Source organism: Trifolium pratense, linkage group LG7 (assembly GCF_020283565.1).
Source record: "Trifolium pratense cultivar HEN17-A07 linkage group LG7, ARS_RC_1.1, whole genome shotgun sequence".
Taxonomy (NCBI): domain Eukaryota; kingdom Viridiplantae; phylum Streptophyta; class Magnoliopsida; order Fabales; family Fabaceae; genus Trifolium; species Trifolium pratense.
In genome coordinates this window covers 27628619-27650673 of record NC_060065.1, presented here as the reverse complement: position 1 = coordinate 27650673, position 22055 = coordinate 27628619, and the positions used below count along the sequence as shown (strand labels likewise).

Genomic DNA, 22055 nt, shown 5'->3' with positions numbered 1-22055 from the left:
AGGCCTCAACAATTTACATGTGTAAGGAGGCCCAGACTTTAATTCAGCCACATTGACATCACTGTCCTCAAATTCTAAGTATTCATCATTAACTTCATATTCAATTTCATTGTCATAAGAGTCAATAAAACTAATTTCTTTCTTTTTCTGAAACTTAGAATTTCTAACATTTTCAGCTTTTAACCTTTCGATCTGTCTCACCTTATCAGCTAATTGTGACATGTCTCGAAGGTATTGTGTATCTAGTTTCTTCCTGATCGAATAATCTAGGCCACCAGTAGCCATTTCGACTAGCTCATGTTCAGGCACTTGGGTAAAACACCTGGCCTTCAGCAAACGAAACCTATTTAAGTAATCATCAATTGACTATTGGTTTTTTCGTTTGACACTAGCTAATTATTTGAGACTTATCTTGGTTTGGCCCATATAAAATTGCTCATGGAAAACTCTTTTCAATTGGGCTCAACTATGAATCTGTTGGGTTTTTGTATGTTGGCTACATTTTGCAAAAACATCCTTTAGCCAAGTGTTGAGACATATGTGCTGACCCTAAGTGTTGTGACAAATGTGGGTACACTTTGGAACAACACCTGTCTCTGTATCTGTGCGCGCCAGCTAGCGGGTTTTAATTTCTACTCAATCTTTTGAAGATTTGATTGAAGAATTGTTTCAAGGTTTCTTACAGAGGAAGGCGCACGTGTTTAATGTGTTTCAAGAGGCAGCCGAAACCCTAGTTATATTTTCTAAAGGAATTATATTTTTGGAAAATATATTTGTGTGTTTCAAAAATAGAACTATTATTTTCAAAAATATATCACTGCTGCCGCAATTCAAGAAGCCCTAATTTTGTCTTGAAGCCCAAGTCGTTCTACTACTATAAATACGAAGGCAAGCATATGGTTTCAAGCATCTAAAATCGTGTCTTACAAAGCGTGTGTTTTAGGGATTTTAGAGTGTTAATTGTGAGCCTTTCTTGTGTCTCATTGATGCAAGCTTAGGACCTGAGTGTTATTGAGTTGTAAGTGTGAACTTCTCCTAAGCTTTGTGTAACGACCCGTTTTTCGTATTCGTATATTTTATTAAATGTATTTTATTTATTAATTGGCTTTTATTATTTTAGTGAGCGACGAATAATTATTTAGCCGATCGTAAGTTATTAGGCGCGAGAACCTTGTTTTGGGCTTAATGGGGCGTGAGAGGCATGGGCCTAAGCCATTTGGGCTTGGTTCATGACACATGAGAAGTAGTATAAGTAGCAAGTCCAACTTATGAATAGTATCATAAATTCATTTCTTGAGTTTGAGTGAGTAGAAGCAAGATAGAGCAAGAGCTAGGGTTTTGGCTAAGAGAAAACTTGAGCAAGAGAAGGCTTGGATCATCATCTTTGCTTAAGGTAAGAGATTAGAATTCATGATTCTTGAGTGGTAAGGAGAGGGGAGATTGTCTATGTCTCCGTTCCCGAACTCTCCCACTCAATTTCTTTTAGACTTTCGATAAGCTTTTGTATGTGAGTATGATGTTCTTCATCATCACTTTGTATGTGTTAATCACTAGTTTGATTCCATGATGAATATGTATGTGTTTGGATCATTTTTGGAAAGTTTATGAAAGTTGCTTAAAACTCAAGAAATTGGCTTGATTTTGATTATTTGAGGTATTTGGATGTTTGGAAGGGATGATTAATGTTCCTTGATACCATATATGTTTGGAATGGCTGTTTATATGAATTTATAACATGTTTGGATGAATTTTTGAGTTGATTTGATGTTAAACCGCCTTAGAAAACTCAAGAACAGATTTTCTTTCTGGTGTAGTTCGCTTAGCGAACAGTAGCTCGCTACAGCGAATAAGCTCGCTACAAGCTCGCTACCTGTTCGCCATGTACCTGTAATCCTCTGATGTAGTTCGCTACAGCGAAAGGAGATTCGCTTAGCGAATAAGTTCGCTACCTGTTCGCTATGGATTCGCTTAGCGAACAGTACTGAACCTGCAACTTTTGTTATTGTTTATAAGTGTGATTAGGCACTTGTATCATGGTTTAAGAGTATCCTTACATGATTGTTGATACATGTTGATACTGATAATGCTTATTGTTAATCGTTATATGAATGATAAACGTGTATGCAATAAGTTGTAGCTTAATGTGAGCAATGTATATGTTTTAGCATTAATTTGCAATGATAAGAGAATGATGTATGTTTTATGACATAAGTGTAAATGAAACCTTGTGTGTATAAAAAGGAGTATGCAGATAATTATCATGTGAATAATTATGAATTGAGTGATAGGATATTGTGTTATCCTAATGTGTTAGATGTTGGAATTGTGTTTCCGCATCAGTGAATGATTAGCTTCGAGCTAGATAGCGTCATGTATTTGATGTGTTTAAAAGTAATCATGCATTCATGATTGTATGTGAACATTGGAAACTTGGGTTCCAATAACGAAAATGGATTATGTGTCCATAATGAAGCCGAGGATCGGATTAGATGAATCCATGAGTCCAGAGCTGCTATCCAACAGGATATAAAACTGTTTTGGCTTATCCAAGGGAGATAAGATGGTTCGGTAAGTTCCGACATATCCAGCATGATATAAAACTGTTCTTGGTCCACCGTTGGTGAGACATCTTGGTACCACATGCATTTAGTTATGTCTAGGGATGGCATGACAGTGAATTAATTGGCATTAGATACCTTAGGGTAAATGCGCATATATTTGATAAATGGTACGTGACATTATTTGGTTGAATTGTGTCGAACTTTATTAATTGATAATCGTTTAGTGCGATGTTTTGGCGTGAGTTAGAATATGTATGATGTAGTTCGAAAGTGTAAGGTCTTTCTTATGCTCGTATGATATGCGATTATGTTTTCTAACTCTCTGCTTTGTGTTATTTGCTGGACCTTTGGGGGTTCAGATATTCAGGCTGAGGACTGTGCCGACGTTTAGACTGCGGTATTAGCTGGGTGTTGAAGATACCTTTTGGTGAGGAGACTTAGCATAGATTACTCCTCTTAGTACTAGCTTTTGACTAGAGTTTGTAAATAGTGAATGCTCTGGTAATGTAACATCGAGTCGGGGTTACGCTTGGATTTCATCGTATATCGGTGTTACCTTTTGATATGCTAGTTCTTGTATAAGTGACATCCTTAGGGATGAATATGGCTTATGTATATATATATGTATATATATGCATGCTTGGTTTGATTGGAATCCGCTGTTGCTTTTCATGTTAAATTTCATGATGCTCTGTGTGTATGCTTGTGTTTTAATTACCGCGTGGCACTCTGCCTTTACGCTTGTTAAAAAGTTTTTAAAATTACGTTTTTAAGGGTAGTATGGGTTAGGGTGTTACAATAGTGGTATCAGAGCAGGTCGGTTCGTGTGAACCAATTAGGACTTTTCTTTTCCCCGTATGAGCATGTGTAGGGAACACTGTTAGTACTTTCTAACGTCTAGTTGTGATTCGTTCAGGAATCATGGCTGCTGCGAGAACGAATGCTCAGATTGCGGAAGCTTTGGCCGCACTCACCAACATAGTGGTTAGAGATCATCAACCTGGAAGAGAGGTAGAGATGAGGTTGGAAAGGTTCATGAAGCAGAAACCGCCAACATTTACCGGAGGTTACAACCCGGATGGAGCTCACAAGTGGCTGGAGGAACTTGAAATAATTTTTGAAGCAATGGATTGTTCCGAGGAAGGGAAGACAACCCTTGGGACATATGTGTTGCGCGAGGAAGCGAATGTGTGGTGGAAGAATGCCAAGTTGAGGCTAGGACCCGGTGGTATGGCTATACCATGGGCAATGTTTAAAAGAGAATTTTTGGTTAAGTATTTTCCCGTGGATGTGAAGAATAAGAAAGTGGTGGAATTCATGGAGTTGAAACAGGGAAATATGACGGTAGCTGACTATGCCGTCAAGTTTGAGACTTTGTGTGCGTTTAGCCCGCATTACAACACTATGGAAGCGGAGAACGACAAGTGTGTGAAGTTTGAAAGTGGTCTACGTCCAGACATCAAGCATATGATTGGATTTTCGCAGATAAGGGATTTTGCGACCCTTGTGAACAAGAGTAGGATTTGTGATGAAGATGGTAGAGCCAAGGTGAACTACTACAAGGCTGCGAATGACCGAAAAGGGAAAGGACAAGAGCGCGGAAAACCTTATGATAACCGCGGTAGGGGTAATACAAGTGGTGGTAAGAAGCCGGTGAATGGAAGTTGTTACAACTGTGGAGAAAGGGGTCATATGTCTTATGATTGCCCTAAGAAAGGAGATAGGTGTAAGAATTGTGGAAAGCTGGGCCACAAGACCGAGGTTTGTAGGACAAAAGTGGTGTGTTTCAACTGTGGTGAGGAAGGCCACAAGAGTCCGACTTGTAAGAAGCCCAAGAAGGTGATGGGCAAGGTGTTTGCTTTGAGTGGAGAGGATGCTAGCCTTGAGGACAATCTCATTAGAGGTACGTGTTTCATCTATGACACTCCTTTAATTGCGATTATAGATACGGGAGCGACGCATTCTTTTATTTCTTTGGATTGTGCGAAGCGTCTTAGTATTCCTTTAACGGATATGACGGGTAGGATGGAAATAGAAACTCCTGCTAATGGTTCAGTGATTACCCGACAAGTATGTCGTAATTGCCCCGTAACCATTTTTGGTAGGCATTTTGGTATGGATTTAGTATGTATTCCACTTAGTGGTATGGATGTGATTTTTGGTATGAATTGGTTAATCTTTAATCGAATTCATATCAACTGTCGTGAGAAGGCCGTTGTTTTTCCGAAGCCGGAGGAGAACTTGCATTTGATGAATGGGAAGGAAGTATCGGAAGCGTTGAAAGAACATGCCGAGATGTTCATGATGTTTGCATCATTGAAACTCGAAGGAGGAGTTAAGATAGAAGAGTTACCGATCGTTTGTGAATTCCCAGATGTGTTTCCGGATGATATATCTGACGTGCCTCCAAAGCGAGAGGTAGAGTTTTCTATCGACCTAGTACCTGGAACTAGTCCGATATCGATGGCGCCGTATCGAATGTCAGCGTCAGAGTTGAATGAATTGAAGAAGCAACTTGAAGAGCTGTTTGAGAAGAGGTTTGTTCGACCGAGTGTTTCGCCATGGGGAGCGCCAGTGTTGCTTGTGAAGAAGAAAGATGGAAGCATGAGATTATGTATAGACTATCGTCAGTTGAACAAAGTGACGATCAAGAATAAATATCCACTTCCGAGGATAGATGATTTGATGGATCAACTAGTTGGAGCTTGCGTGTTTAGTAAGATCGATTTGAGATCTGGATACCATCAGATTAGAGTGAAGACGGAAGACATACCTAAGACTGCATTTAGGACGAGGTATGGGCACTACGAGTATTCAGTTATGCCGTTTGGTGTGACCAATGCACCTGGAGTTTTCATGGAGTATATGAACCGAATTTTCCATTCATTTTTGGATAGATTCGTGGTGGTGTTCATTGACGACATTTTGATTTACTCAAAATCCGAGGAAGAGCACGAAGAGCACTTGAGGATTGTTTTGCAAATCTTGAAGGAGAAGAAGTTGTATGCCAAGTTATCAAAGTGTGAATTTTGGATGAAAGAGGTGAGTTTCCTAGGGCATATAATTTCAAGTGGAGGAATCGCGGTAGATCCTGCGAAGGTTGACGCTGTGTCACAGTGGGGAACGCCGGAATCTGTTTCAGAGATTAGAAGTTTCCTTGGTTTAGCCGGTTATTATAGGAGATTCATCGAAGGTTTTTCGAAGTTGGCTTTGCCGTTAACCAAGTTGACGAGGAAAGATCAAGCGTTTGTTTGGGATGGTATTTGTGAGAAGAGTTTCCAAGAGCTCAAGAGAAGATTGACTACTGCACCCGTGTTGATTTTACCTGATGCCAAAAAGTCGTTCGTCGTGTATTGCGATGCTTCGAAGTTAGGACTTGGTGGAGTGCTTATGCAAGGGGGTAATGTGGTAGCTTATGCTTCAAGGCAACTGAAGGTTCACGAGAGGAACTATCCAACGCATGATTTGGAGTTAGCCGCAGTGGTGTTTGCTTTGAAAGTGTGGAGACACTACTTGTATGGATCGAGGTTTGAAGTGTTTAGTGATCACAAGAGTCTGAAATACTTATTCGACCAGAAGGAGTTGAATATGAGGCAACGAAGATGGCTCGAATTCTTAAAGGACTACGATTTTGAATTGAGTTATCACCCCGGAAAAGCCAATGTGGTGGCCGATGCATTAAGTAGGAAAACCTTGCATATGTCATCATTGATGGTGAAAGAGTTAGAGTTGATTGAGGAATTCCGAGACTTGAGTCTTGTGTGCGAGGTTACTTCTACAAGTGTGAAGCTTGGAATGTTAAGATTGACGAATCCTTTTCTTGAAGATATTAAAGAACGTCAGAAATCGGATAAGAGATTGATGGAGAAGATGGTACTCATCAATGAAGGTAAGGAGACCAATATCAAGATTGATGAAAGTGGAGTCATGAGATTTCACGGAAGAGTTTGTGTACCGGATGTACCCGAGTTAAAGAGAATGATCATGGAAGAAGGTCACAGAAGTGGTTTGAGTATTCATCCTGGAGTAACCAAGATGTATCAGGATTTGAGGAAGTTATTTTGGTGGCCGGGAATGAAGAGGCAAATTTCTGAATTTGTTTATTCATGCTTAACTTGTCAGAAATCGAAGATTGAACATCAGAAGCCGTTTGGTTTGTTGCAACCAATGTTTATACCCGAATGGAAATGGGATAGCATTGCAATGGATTTTGTGGGAGGTTTACCAAAGACCAAGAAAGGTAACGAGGTGATTTGGGTAGTGGTAGATCGTCTGACGAAGTGTGCTCACTTCATTGCTATCAGGAAAGGTACTTTGGTGCCTAAGTTGGCCGAGATTTATGTGGAGCAGATTGTGAAGCTACATGGTATTCCAACAAGTATTATTTCGGATAGAGATCCGAGATTTACTTCTAGATTTTGGGAAAGCTTGCAAGAAGCTTTAGGAACGAAGTTGAGGTTGAGTTCAGCTTATCATCCTCAGACAGATGGTCAGTCGGAGAGGACGATACAATCCTTAGAGGATTTGTTGAGGGCTTGTGTTTTGGAGCAAAACGTGAATTGGGATTCTTGTTTGCCGTTGGTAGAGTTTACGTACAACAACAGTTACCATTCTAGTATCGGAATGGCACCGTTTGAGGCTTTGTATGGGAGAAGGTGTAGGACACCTCTGTGTTGGTATGAAACTGGAGAAGGTGCAATTCTTGGACCAGAGATTGTACAAGAGACAACAGAGAAGATTCAGATGATTCGTGAGAAGATGAAAGCGTCTCAGAGTCGACAGAAGAGTTATCATGATAAGAGGAGGAAGGATATTGAATTCCAAGAGGGGGATCATGTATTCCTACGAGTTAAATCGACTACTGGAGTAGGACGTGCGTTGAAGTCAAGGAAGTTGACATCGAGGTTTATTGGACCGTTTGAGATTTTGAAGCGAGTTGGGAAAGTTGCGTATAGGATTGCATTACCGCCATCATTGGCGAATTTGCACGATGTTTTTCATGTATCACAGTTGCGCAAGTATGTGTCTGATCCGACACACGTGATTGAATCGGACGATGTTCAAGTGAGGGATGACTTGACCATCGAGACTGTGCCTTTGAGAATCGAAGGGAGAGAAGTGAAGAGGTTGAGAAACAAAGAGATTGCATCCGTGAAAGTCGTGTGGGGAGGACCGGCTGGTGAGAATGCGACGTGGGAGTTGGAAAGCAAGATGAGAGATTCTTATCCCGATCTGTTTCTAGGTAATTTCGAGGGCGAAATTCTTTTAAGGGGGGTAGGATTGTAACGACCCGTTTTTCGTATTCGTATATTTTATTAAATGTATTTTATTTATTAATTGGCTTTTATTATTTTAGTGAGCGACGAATAATTATTTAGCCGATCGTAAGTTATTAGGCGCGAGAACCTTGTTTTGGGCTTAATGGGGCGTGAGAGGCATGGGCCTAAGCCATTTGGGCTTGGTTCATGACACATGAGAAGTAGTATAAGTAGCAAGTCCAACTTATGAATAGTATCATAAATTCATTTCTTGAGTTTGAGTGAGTAGAAGCAAGATAGAGCAAGAGCTAGGGTTTTGGCTAAGAGAAAACTTGAGCAAGAGAAGGCTTGGATCATCATCTTTGCTTAAGGTAAGAGATTAGAATTCATGATTCTTGAGTGGTAAGGAGAGGGGAGATTGTCTATGTCTCCGTTCCCGAACTCTCCCACTCAATTTCTTTTAGACTTTCGATAAGCTTTTGTATGTGAGTATGATGTTCTTCATCATCACTTTGTATGTGTTAATCACTAGTTTGATTCCATGATGAATATGTATGTGTTTGGATCATTTTTGGAAAGTTTATGAAAGTTGCTTAAAACTCAAGAAATTGGCTTGATTTTGATTATTTGAGGTATTTGGATGTTTGGAAGGGATGATTAATGTTCCTTGATACCATATATGTTTGGAATGGCTGTTTATATGAATTTATAACATGTTTGGATGAATTTTTGAGTTGATTTGATGTTAAACCGCCTTAGAAAACTCAAGAACAGATTTTCTTTCTGGTGTAGTTCGCTTAGCGAACAGTAGCTCGCTACAGCGAATAAGCTCGCTACAAGCTCGCTACCTGTTCGCCATGTACCTGTAATCCTCTGATGTAGTTCGCTACAGCGAAAGGAGATTCGCTTAGCGAATAAGTTCGCTACCTGTTCGCTATGGATTCGCTTAGCGAACAGTACTGAACCTGCAACTTTTGTTATTGTTTATAAGTGTGATTAGGCACTTGTATCATGGTTTAAGAGTATCCTTACATGATTGTTGATACATGTTGATACTGATAATGCTTATTGTTAATCGTTATATGAATGATAAACGTGTATGCAATAAGTTGTAGCTTAATGTGAGCAATGTATATGTTTTAGCATTAATTTGCAATGATAAGAGAATGATGTATGTTTTATGACATAAGTGTAAATGAAACCTTGTGTGTATAAAAAGGAGTATGCAGATAATTATCATGTGAATAATTATGAATTGAGTGATAGGATATTGTGTTATCCTAATGTGTTAGATGTTGGAATTGTGTTTCCGCATCAGTGAATGATTAGCTTCGAGCTAGATAGCGTCATGTATTTGATGTGTTTAAAAGTAATCATGCATTCATGATTGTATGTGAACATTGGAAACTTGGGTTCCAATAACGAAAATGGATTATGTGAACATTTGTGTGTGTGTGTGTGACAAGTGTGTGGACAGATGTTCTTACATCTGGTGACTGTTTCTGCGCTAATGATCTATGCTCGTATTGAGGGGGAGTGTGAGTAATATGCATGTGTTGAGGGGGAGTAGTGAATATTCTTTCTCTATCTGATGTTTGTATGCATGAATTCAGGGGGAGTGTGAGTGATAGTATCTCTTGATCGCCTGAATGTATTTGATGACAAGTGTTGTGCCAAGTGTTATGGGACCTGACTAATGAGTCCACTATCCACTATGGCTGAGAATTTATTTTTCTCAGATGTTTTATTAGGAGTTTATTTCTCCTACTTCTTAGCATCTACTATGGGAGTTTATTTCTCTCTTGTGTTGTTCCATGAGGCTAGTTGTTTTTATTCCGCTGTTGCATTGCCTCGGATGCTACTTACATCTTTTGGAAGTAGTTTTCCTAGTTATGTGATCATGTTGACTCGAAGGAAAGGGAATACTGTATCTCTCTATATACTGGTCTAATATTGTTTTAGCCAAAATTTGCCAAAGGGGGAGATTGTTGGGTTTTTGTATGTTGGCTACATTTTGCAAAAACATCCTTTAGCCAAGTGTTGAGACATATGTGCTGACCCCAAGTGTTGTGACAAATGTGGGTACACTTTGGAACAACACCTGTCTCTGTATCTGTGCGCGCCAGCTAGCGGGTTTTAATTTCTACTCAATCTTTTGAAGATTTGATTGAAGAATTGTTTCAAGGTTTCTTACAGAGGAAAGCGCGCGTGTTTAATGTGTTTCAGGAGGCAGCCGAAACCCTAGTTATATTTTCTAAAGGAATTATATTTTTGGAAAATATATTTGTGTGTTTCAAAAATAGAACTATTATTTTCAAAAATATATCACTGCTGCCGCAATTCAAGAAGCCCTAATTTTGTCTTGAAGCCCAAGTCGTTCTACTACTATAAATACGAAGGCAAGCATATGGTTTCAAGCATCTAAAATCGTGTCTTACAAAGCGTGTGTTTTAGGGATTTTAGAGTGTTAATTGTGAGCCTTTCTTGTGTCTCATTGATGCAAGCTTAGGACCTGAGTGTTATTGAGTTGTAAGTGTGAACTTCTCCTAAGCTTTGAAGCACGGAGATTGTTCTAGTGTGTTGTGTGATTTGCTCGCAAGCTTTTAAGCAAGAGTGAATCCTAGTTTTCATAGGAGTGTGTCTCCACCTGTTGCAATCGTTGAAGTTTGTAACAACGCTGAGTGTGTTGTTAAGGTGGGAATTGGGACGGGGTCTCATATCTAGGAGTTCCTAGGTAGAAGTGTCATTGGGTAGTGATTAAGTGAGAAGTTGTAAACGGGTGAGTTTAGCTTCGAAGTAATACTGCTGATAGTAGACTTCATTCCTGGACTGGTATCCCCCAGAGTAGGCTGTTAGGCTGAACTGGGTTAACAACTCTTGTGTGCCATTTACTTTATTGTCTTTATTGTTTTATGTTCTGTGCTCTGTTTATAGACAAGTGTTGGCGCACCTTTAGCAACACCTGTCTAATACAGACAAGTGTTGATACACCTTGATCAACACCTGTCCACTGTGTGCCAGGAATTTCAGAATCGAATTGGGAGGCAAAGTTGTGAACCAAGTAAAAGCGTTCTTGGTAAGCGAATTGGGAAAGTACTTCATTCGCAGACTTTCATTATTTGCCAAATTCCTAGATTCAGCTAAGTACCTAGCAATGTGTTCTACAGTTGACTCACTAGTATCCCCAGCAAACTTAGTATACTTTGGGACTTTCCAACCCCTTGGCAACTCTGTTTGTAACACATACTCATTGAATGCAGAGACAAAATTCGGCCTTCGACAACCTGTGTTCAGGCCATTTTGGGCCAGAATCGTTTCGACTATGTTAGTCAAGTTATTTTGGCCAAGTAAGTTATTGTTCTGAACCTCTCGGACCACCTCATCAGCATCTTGGTTTCTCCTAACCATCACCACTGGAGGATTTTGATTAACCACTAGAGGATTTTGATTAACCACTGGAGGGTTTTGATTAACCTCGTATGGGTAATGAGTCTCCTCTTGTATAATTGGTGCAGGTGTTGGGTTCAGCACTGTTTCATTGGCCACATAAGCTGGCCTTTGTTGCACTGGAATTGCAGACATTGCAGGTAATATTACTTGTGGAGTAACCGGATTTACTCTTGGTGGTGGAGGGGGTGTACCAAAAAAATCAGCAATTCGACTCATTTGACATGCTACCATTTGGTAACTGTCATTGGTATTGTGAATTAATGGATTAAACACAGTACCAATTTGCTGCGTCAAGAGGTTAACCATTTCATGATTACTCTCATCCATTTGTTGTCTTAATGAAAAAACAGACGCAATGGTTAAAGGTGTGGAAGTTACCCTAGAAGAGGTATACCTATCAGGTTCGAACACTGGCATTTCAAGACCAAGTGTAGGGGGAGGCCCATACATAGGATTGAACCCTGAAGATCCTTTTATACGTCCATAACCGGCAGTTACAGACGGGAATGCCATAGTTGTTATTGTCATGGTTGGAATGACATCATGAACGTTCGAGATTGCAGGACTAGAAACCGTCGAAGCAGTTACTGAACTAGTCGTGCTCGAACTCTGTGTGGATGGATCGATTCCTCCACTCGAACTTGCCTCACTACTCATTGCTCTAGAACTTTGGTTTTTACTATAGAGTTATATCTTTGAGTAGTTCTAACCATAACCTATCGAATGTTACGAACAGACAACAAGTTTCTCATTCCACAACACAAATGTTATTAAACAAACACAAAAGCAGTCCCACTAGGCGTGCCAATTTGTTTACGTAGGAATTTGGTAAACAACCGCTAGTTTAAGTATTTAAACTCGAGAGATCAACTAGTAAATCTCAGGACAATTTTGTGTTTTGTTTAATTAGAAAAATGTTTGAGTGTTCGTCTAAAAAGTATAACAAACACTTAAGAATTAAATCTTGTGCAAACAATAAAAGAAAAAGCTAGTTCGAATCGCCTCGAAACAACAGTTTCATGAACAGATATCAAATAAAACTAAAGAACATTGCTGGAAAGTAAATTGCATTGAATGAAAAGCAATTACAAACTAAATGGTTCACAAAACATACATCTTCTCTTCAAGATTCCTTTCGTTCGATCGCTGAGTACTTAGAATTTTCAGAGAAAATTTTGTATAAAATTTTGTGACCCTGATTCTTAGTGAAAAACTACTATAAATACTATGGCGAAGTGGTAACTGCTCCTTGATCATCTGGACGTTCTTCGATTTGCCACGTCGACCCACGTTCTCCACGTTCGACTCTTCTTTCTTCAGTGCGCGCCAATTCTCTATTGGGCCATTGTTGTTTCTATGGGCCTGGATTGGCTGGCCCTTTGATCTGCTTCACCGTTTCGACGCGCCTCTTGGCGAACTAACCTTCAAGCAATAAACTTCGATTCCTTCGAAACTCCTTCCCACTTCGACACAGTTGAAGTTTCGACACAATATTTGAAAGTTTTATTTTAACAACATAACCTTCAAATAAATATTGGACCCACCACTTGTATTTAATTGATAAATACCAAATTTATGCCCAACACCTATTTTAAATAAGAAACGCTTAAACAATCTCTTAAATTACGTTCATATATTTATTTTTTATTTTAATTTGAGTATTAAACAAACCATTTTCTCTATTATTTTTTTCTTTATTTAAAAAAATATTGTTGAGAGAAAATAATTTTGGATATTTAACTTTTTTTTAATAAAAAAATACTAAAATATAATCTAAATTCATGTGGAAAGAGGCGTAATGTGTTGAATATGTAAATTGATTTTGGGTTTGTTAGTTTTGGGCCTTAGGAAGTTTAAGCCCAAATTTAGTAATAAGTAGTAAGTCTAAAGAATGTTCTAGAGATATGTAGAAATAAGTAGAAGTCATAGTAGAAAATGTATGTAGTAGTAGAGAGAAGTGTGTAGAACTCTCTCATAGAATTATGTAGAAGAGTCTCTTGAAGTATGTAGAACTCTCCCTTGAAGGCTATAAATAGGGGAGAGCTAGTCATTTGTAAATCAAGCCAAAAAATTACAAACACTCAATAATATAAGTAGCATTCCCTTCCAACAAGTTTCATATCCTCTCTCAAATACTTAAACACTTTCTCCACCTATTAAAGCTTCCTTCCAACAAAGTGGTATCAAGAGCTTTAAGGTCCTCCTAAAGATGGCGAATAATGGTGTTCCTCTCCAAGTCCCGATGCTCACAAAGAGCAACTACGACAATTGGAGTCTGAGAATGGTGGCTCTCCTTGGCGCACAAGACGTGTGGGAGATAGTCGAGAAAGGCCTTGTAATCCCGGAGAATGGAGGTACTTTATCTCAAACTCAAAAGAATAGTTTGAGAGACTCGAGGAAGAGAGACAAGAAGGCTCTCTGTCTAATCTATCAAGGATTAGATGAAGACACGTTCGAGAAGGTCTCGGGAGCAACGACGGCTAAAGAAGCATGGGAGAAACTTCGAACTTCTTACAAGGGAGCCGATCAAGTAAAGAAGGTACGTCTTCAAACACTAAGAGGAGAGTTTGAAGCTTTGCATATGAAAGAAGGTGAACTTATCTCTGATTACTTCTCAAGAGTTTTGACGGTTACTAATAATCTAAAAAGAAACGGAGAGAAGTATGATGATGTAAGAATAATGGAGAAAGTTCTTAGATCGGTAGATCCAAAGTTTGGGCATATTGTCACCGTCATCGAAGAGACAAAAGATTTAGAGGACATGACAATGGAGCAGCTTCTTGGGTCGTTGCAAGCTTATGAGGAAAAGAAGAAGAAGAAGGAAGATATCGAGGAGCAAGTACTCAAGACACGAGTCGATTCACCTAGAGAAAAGCATGGTCGAAGCAACCAAAGACGAGGTGGCGCTCGAGAACGTGGTCGTGGTCGTGGATATGGAGGCGGACGAGGTTGGAGACCTAATGATGACAACAACCAAAGAGGAGAAATCTCATCAAGAGGTTGTGGGAGAGGATCTCCAAAACCAAGGTACGATAAGTCACGGGTTAAATGCTATAATTGTGAGAAGTTTGGGCATTATGCTTTCGAATGTAGAGCTCCTGGAAATCATAGAGTTGAAGAGAAGGCCAATTATGTTGAAGAAATAAACCAAGAAGATGGAACATTATTGTTGGCACACAAAGATAATGAAAGAGGTGGAGATAATCAATGGTACCTTGATAGCGGTGCAAGCAACCAAATGTGTGGGCTAAGAAGCATGTTCGTAGAGTTAGACGAATCAGTGAACGGGAACGTGGCTTTCGGAGATGAATCAAAAGTGGCAGTGAAAGGTAAAGGAAACGTTCTCATCCGTTTGAAAAATGGGGATCATCAATTTATTTCCAATGTTTACTATGTGCCAAACATGAAGAGCAACATCTTGAGTCTAGGACAACTCTTAGAGAAAAGTTATGACATTCAATTGAAGAATAATAATCTTTCTATAAGAGATCATTCAAACAAGTTCATTGCTAAGGTTCCAATGTCGAGAAATAGAATCTTCTATGTCTTGGGTTGCTGCAAATGTAGTTTTAGCAGGTAATCATACCAAAGCCCTTTCTTCTGGTACCATTTCTGATTTTTCTATGCTCAAAGCATTCATGGTAACCATACATCCTACAAAGCCTATGAACTTGAAGGAGGTTATTTGGCAGCCACCTCCCCCTCAGTGGATTAAATGCAATACTGATGGTGCTTCAACACCTACGGCATCTGCGTGTGGAGGAATTTTTAGAAATAGCAATGCAGAGTTCTTGTGCGCGTTTGCTTCTAAAACAGACATGGCCTCTGCTTTCAGTGCAGAGCTTTGTGGTTTTATGACTGCAATTGAAATTGCAGATGCTAGAGGATGGAGAAATATGTGGATTGAGTCAGATTCAATGCTTGTAGTGAATGCCTACAAATCCTCAAATCTGGTGCCTTGGTCTTTAAGTAATCGTTGGTTCAACTGTATTAAGCTTGCAGGTCACATGAACATTATTGTATCTCATATTTTTAGAGAGGGTAACCATTGTGCAGATAGATTGGCTAATGTTGGTCTTAATTTAGATAGGCTCACCTTGTGGAATGATATCCCTTTTGTTATTAAAGATAACTTTGAATCTAACAGGCTTGGTAAACCCTTCTATAGGGTTGTACTTAGTTAGGGAGGTTTTGGTCTAGTCCCCCTCCTTTTTTTTGTATCTCTATCCTCATCTATCTATTTATATATCTTTTGAGGCAGTAGCACTTTGCTACTCCTGTTTTTTTACAAAAAAAAAATAAAAAAAATAGAATGTTCGTGCTCAACATACAAAATGATGTTGCGCAATGTCTCAAAATGTGCTACAAAGAAGAGTCATGGCTTTGGCATCTTCGATTTGGGCATCTTAATTTTGGAGGATTAGAGTTGCTCTCTAAGAAGGAAATGGTCAGAGGGTTGCCTTACATCAACCACCCCAATCAAGTATGTGAAGGATGTTTACTTGGAAAGTAGTTCAAAATGAGCTTCCTTAAGGAGTCGAGCTCAAGAGCGCAAAAGCCGTTGGAGCTTATACATACAGATGTGTGCGGTCCGATCAAGCCAAGATCACTCGGTAAGAGTAACTACTTCCTTCTCTTTATTGACTATTTTTCAAGAAAAACATGGGTATACTTTTTGAAGGAGAAATCAGAAGTGTTTGAAAACTTCAAAAAGTTTAAAGCCCTGGTTCGTGATTAAAGCCATAAGATCCGACCGAGGAGGAGAGTTCACTTCAAACGAATTCCTTAAGTATTGTGAAGACAATGGCAATCGACGACAATTGACGGTACCAAGATCCCCTCAACAAAATGGAGTGGTAGAGAGAAAGAACAGGACAATCCTTGAGATGGCGAGGAGCATGCTAAAGAGCAAGAGACTACCAAAGGAACTATGGGCAGAAGCTGTTGCGTGCGCTGTTTATCTATCAAACCGTTCTCCAACAAGAAGCGTGTTGGGAAAAACACCACAAGAAGCATGGAGTGGAAGAAAGCCTGGAATTTCCCATCTAAGAGTCTTTGGAAGCATAGCTCACGCTCATATACCGGACGAGAAAAGAAGAAAACTGGATGACAAAAGTGAAAAGTACATCTTCATTAGTTACGACGCCAACTCCAAAGGCTATAAGCTCTATAATCCTGATACGGGGAAGACTATCATTAGTCGAAATGTCATTTTCGTTGAAGAAGGAGAGTGGGATTGGAAAACGAGTAATAAGGACTACAACTTCTTTCCACAATTTGAAGAAGATGATGTGGAACCAGAGGAATCAAGAGAAGATCTTGCTACTCCGCCGGCTTCACCAACCCCGAGTTCTGAAGAAGGAGAAAGCTCTAGTGAAAAGACTCCTCACTTTAGAAGTTTGCAAGAGATTTACGAGGTAACCGAAAATCAAGACAATCTTACTCTTTTTTGTCTATTTGCGGATTGCGAGCCCATGAATTTCCAAGAAGCATTTGAGAAGAAGACTTGGAGAACTGCCATGGACGAAGAGATCAAGGCGATAAAGAAGAATGAAACATGGGAGTTGGTCTCACTTCCAAAAGGGCACAAGGCGATAGGTGTAAAGTGGGTGTATAAAGCAAAGAAAAACTCCAAAGGAGAAGTTGAAAGATACAAGGTAAGATTGGTGGCAAAAGGATACAGTCAAAGAGCCGGCATCGACTATGACGAGGTATTCGCTTCAGTTGCTCGATTAGAAACTGTTAGACTAATCATTTCGTTGGCAGCTCAAAACAAGTGGAAGATACATCAAATGGATGTCAAGTCAGCCTTCTTAAATGGGGTCCTTGACGAAGAAGTCTACATTGAGCAACCACAAGGCTACGAAGTCAAGGGAGAAGAAGAAAAGGTCTTGAAGCTAAAGAAGGCACTCTACGGGTTGAAACAAGCCCCAAGAGCTTCGAATGCTCGAATTGACAAGTATATGTAGATGACTTGATCTTCACGGGGAACAATCCAACCATGTTTGAAGAGTTCAAGAAAGAGATGACCGACATTGGATTAATGTCTTACTATCTCGGCATTGAAGTGAAACAAGAGGATCATGGAATCCTAATCACTAAGGAAGGTTATGCTAAGGAGGTACTCAAGAAGTTCAAGATGGATGATGCAAACCCAGTTAGCATGCCAATGGAATGTGGAATCAAGCTATCAAAAGCACGAGGAAGGTGAAACAGTGGATCCATCACTCTTTAAGAGCTTGGTTGGAAGCTTACGATATTTAACATGTACGAGGCCTGACATCTTGTATGCGGTCGGAGTTGTAAGTCGATACATGGAGCATCCAACAACAACTCATCTGAAGGCAGCAAAGAGGATTCTTCGCTACATCAAAGGTACAACAAACTTAGGCTTGTACTACTCTGTTTCTGATGATTACAAGCTCGTTGGATATAGCGATAGTGACTGGGGGGGAGACGTGGATGACCGAAAAAGTACAAGCGGTTTTGTTTTCTATATTGGAAACACAGCTTTCACATGGATGTCAAAGAAACAACCGATTGTCACTCTTTTCACATGTGAGGCGGAGTACGTGGCGGCCACTTCATGTGTTTGTCATGCAATCTGGTTGCGAAACCTGTTAAAGGAGTTAAGTCTGCCGCAAAAGGAGCCAACCAAGATATTTGTTGACAACAAGTCAGCAATAGCTTTGGCAAAGAACCCGGTTTTCCATGATCGAAGTAAGCACATTGATACACGCTATCACTATATTAGAGAGTGTGTCTCTAACAATGATGTGAAGTTGGAGTACGTGAAGACAGATGACCAAGTAGCTGATATCTTCACCAAGCCTCTCAAGCGTGAACACTTTGTCAAATTAAGATATTTACTTGGAGTAGCAAAATCAAGTTTAAAGGGGGTGTTGAATATGTAAATTGATTTTGGGTTTGTTAGTTTTGGGCCTTAGGAAGTTTAAGCCCAAATTTAGTAATAAGTGGTAAGTCTAAAGAATGTTCTAGAGATATGTAGAAATAAGTAGAAGTCATAGTAGAAAATGTATGTAGTAGTAGAGAGAAGTGTGTAGAACTCTCTCATAGAATTATGTAGAAGAGTCTCTTGAAGTATGTAGAACTCTCCCTTGAAGGCTATAAATAGGGGAGAGCTAGTCATTTGTAAATCAAACCAAAAATTACAAACACTCAATAATATAAGTAGCATTCCCTTCCAACAAGTTTCATATCCTCTCTCAAATACTTAAACACTTTCTCCACCTATTAAAGCTTCCTTCCAACATAATGGGATACCGAAACCCGATGGGGATACCCGATCCCCGGGTTTGGGGTTATCATTTTTATCCCCGCTCGAATTTGGGATGGGTTTGGGGAAACCCGAACTTTATGGGTTTGAGTTTGGGGAGGGCAAAACCCGTCTCCGCCCCATTGCCATGCCTGATAATTACACTTACGCTTGTGTTATACGTGCATGCTCTGATAACTTTGATTTTCGTATGACTTGTTCATGGAAATTCTCTGTCTGCAGGATTGGGAATGAACCCTATTTGTTGTAGTGCACTTGTCAGTGCTTATTCAAAACTTGGCTTTGTTCATGAAGCTTGTAGAGTGTTCAATGGGATTGCTGAACCGGATTTAGTTTTGTGGTATTCTTTGATTTCTGCTTATGTGTGTTCTGGTATGTGGGATATAGGGATTCAAATGTTTAGCTCAATGAGACATTCTGGGAAGAAGCCTGATGGGTTTACATTGGCTAGGGTGGTTGTGGGTATTGCGGATTCTAGCTTGCTGAGCATTGGCCAAGGATTACATTGTTTGAGTCAAAAGAGTGGGCTTGATTATGATTCTCATGCAGGTAGTTTACTGGTGCGTATGTACTCGAGATGTAAGTGCATGGATTCAGCATATAGAGTCTTTTGTAGCATTTTCAATCCTGATTTGGTTACATGGTCTGCTCTAATAGCTGGGTATTCTCAGTGTGGGGAGTATCAGAAAGTGTTGCTCTATTTCAGGAAAATAAACATGGAGAGCAAGAAGCCGGATTCTGTTTTGATTGCCACTGTGCTGGCTTCTATAGCTCAGACGGCAATTGTAGTACCAGGATATGAGGTACATGGTTATGTTCTTCGGCATGGACTGGAATCAGATGTCAAGGTTTCCTCTGCTCTCATAGATATGTATTCCAAGTGTGGTTTCCTGCACTTGGGAACTCGTGCGTTTAAGATAATGCCAGAACGTAATATAATTTCTTATAATTCAGTAATTTTGGCTCTTGGCTTGTACGGATGTGCTTCGGAGGCTTCGCGATGTTTGATGAGATAATGGAGAGAGGATTGGTACCTGATGAAGCAACATTATCTGCTCTCCTTTGTGCTTGTTGTCATGCTGGCTTGGTTAAAGATGGCCGAGAGATTTTCCGGAGAATGAAAGAGGAATTCAACATCAAAGCTAGACCTGAGCACTATGTTTACATGGTGAAGCTTCTTGGCAGTGCTGGGGGGTTAGAAGAGGCCTACAATCTCACTCAGTCCTTACCAGAACCAGTAGACAAGGCCATATTGGGAGCCTTATTATCATGCTGTGATTTTTATGGAAATTCCAAGTTGGCAGAAACTGTAGCTCAGCAGATTTTTAAAAGCGATCCTTCTGACAATGTTTACAAGGTTATGCTTTCCAATATATGCTGGCGATGGGAGGTGGGATGATGCGAAGAAATTGAGGGATAAAATGACAGGAGGTCAAAAGAAAATTCGAGGAGTTAGTTGAATTGAAGGAAGTTATTATTAATTCTGAAAAATTGATAGGAGAGTGCAAGTTGCAACTGATGTCAGATATAAAGAGGCATATCAGAAAGGTTTGATAATGTGAAACAGTGTTTTTAACTTTTTCTTCCTGTATATCTTTTGACTTATTGGACTTGTCTGTAAAATTACATAGCTGGGGAGAATGCCACCTTATGTCTATGTCTGATAGAAATCACATTAAACCAATTTGATTGAAATATATCTGTAATGAAGGAGCTAGTTACACAGTAAAATGAATGTATACCATATAGGCTATGTGTTAGACAATCCATGAGGCTAGTGTAAATTATGATTGAGTTGTAATTAATTTATATCTTACTTTGATTCTTGGCTTAAATGCAGTTTTGCCCCCCCTGTTTTGATTAGATCGGAATTTTACCCCCCCTGTTTTAAAACGCGGACTTTTACCCCCCCTGTTTTATAATTTGTTGGATTTTGCCCCCCCTAAAATTCTGCTTTCGAGTCACAACTTTAAAGCTTCGTACACAACTCAATTTTGATCAATAATTTACCAAAAGGATACCGAAATGACCGTAATCGAGTTATCTTTCCACATAATCAAACCCCACTGAATTTGGAGTTACAAAGAGAGATTAATTACCGTTTTAGTGAAGGTATGTCCCCCAAAATGCTGCAAAAAATTTGCTTTCGAGTCACAACTTCAAAGCTTCGCATACAACTCAATTTGGATCCATAATTCACCAAATGGCTACCGAAATGACCGTAATCGAGTTATCTTTCCACAGAATCAAACCCCACTAAATTTGGAGTTATAGAGAGAGATTAATTACCGTTTTAGTGAAGGTCTGTCCAATTATTAATTCTGCAGAAATCTACTTGTGATCTTCAAATTCAACATCGTCTACCGAACACATCGTAACTCCAAATTCGACGAAATTGAAATGCCAACAAGGGTAATTTAGTTAGATTTCCATACATGTAAATAGTATTAAAAAATGAGCTACAGGGTGAGAGGAATGACGAGAATACCAGTAGTAGTTTCATACGATAATTAATTTGAACAGACCTTCACTAAAACAGTAATTAATCTCTCTCTGTAACTCCAAATTTAGTGGAGTTTGATTCTGTGAAAAACTAACTCGATTGCGGTCGTTTCGGTACCAGTTTGGTGAATTATTGATCCAAATTGAGTTATGTGCGTAGCTTTGAACTTGAGGCTCAGAAGCAGATTTTGTGCAAAATTTTGGTGGGGGGGGGGCAAAATCCAACAAATTATAAAATAGGGGGGGTAAAATTCCGCATTTTAAAATAGGGGGGGTAAAATTCCGCATTTTTCAAAATAGGGGGGGTAAAACTGCATTTAAGCCTTGATTCTTTTATCTCAGGATTTCTTCAAACATCTTTTTAAATGATATGGTTATGATTCCACATAAATTCACTAATTTTGTTACATCACACATATGGCACATGAATGGTTATTATTTTACAATTTATATCTCTTTCTGATTTAGCGTAAAACTGTAAAACTATATCAAAATAAATTCAACTACATGTTTTTTTTTTTTTTTTTAACAACAAATATATTATTATTAATAATTGGTCTCTGCACAAGACAAACAGAGACCGAGATATTTTTTTTTTTCAGTGGCTAAACTCAGGTGGTGCCTAGCTAAGTACTTTTTCGCGCTTTTCAGAAATTCTCTCTTTTTCACAGAGCTTGAACAGTGGCTCATTCTGGTGCAATCTTAATCCGATTTTCCTTGCTGAACCAATTGGAAACTCCAAGACATAGATCGGGAAACAGAAACCATGGAATCGGAAATGCAGTGGGTATTTTGTTCTTGTGCCAGGTTCATGCTGATGGATCACTACTTCATTCATATTTTGAAAATATGGAAAATTTATGCTTCATAGATAACTTGGAAATGCACAATCCTCAGTTTAATAATAGATCTTCCAAAGTCCAAATGACACTCTGGACTTGCTTGAAATTTGTGATTAATATAGTCACTCTTTGGATATAAAAGTTT

At 39.3% G+C, this 22055-nt stretch overlaps 1 protein-coding gene across 1 annotated transcript; it reads left to right on the top strand.

Annotated features, from left to right (window-relative positions):
- The first annotated feature begins 18437 nt into the window (after positions 1-18437).
- LOC123899598 (putative pentatricopeptide repeat-containing protein At1g64310) lies at positions 18438-20333 on the top strand. The gene is given in 4 exon segments (XM_045950767.1): positions 18438-18764; positions 18766-19553; positions 19556-19937; positions 19939-20333. Coding segments are annotated over 4 exon segments (1401 nt in total). The 5' UTR covers positions 18438-18621; the 3' UTR covers positions 20027-20333.
- The last annotated feature ends 1722 nt before the right edge of the window (positions 20334-22055 follow it).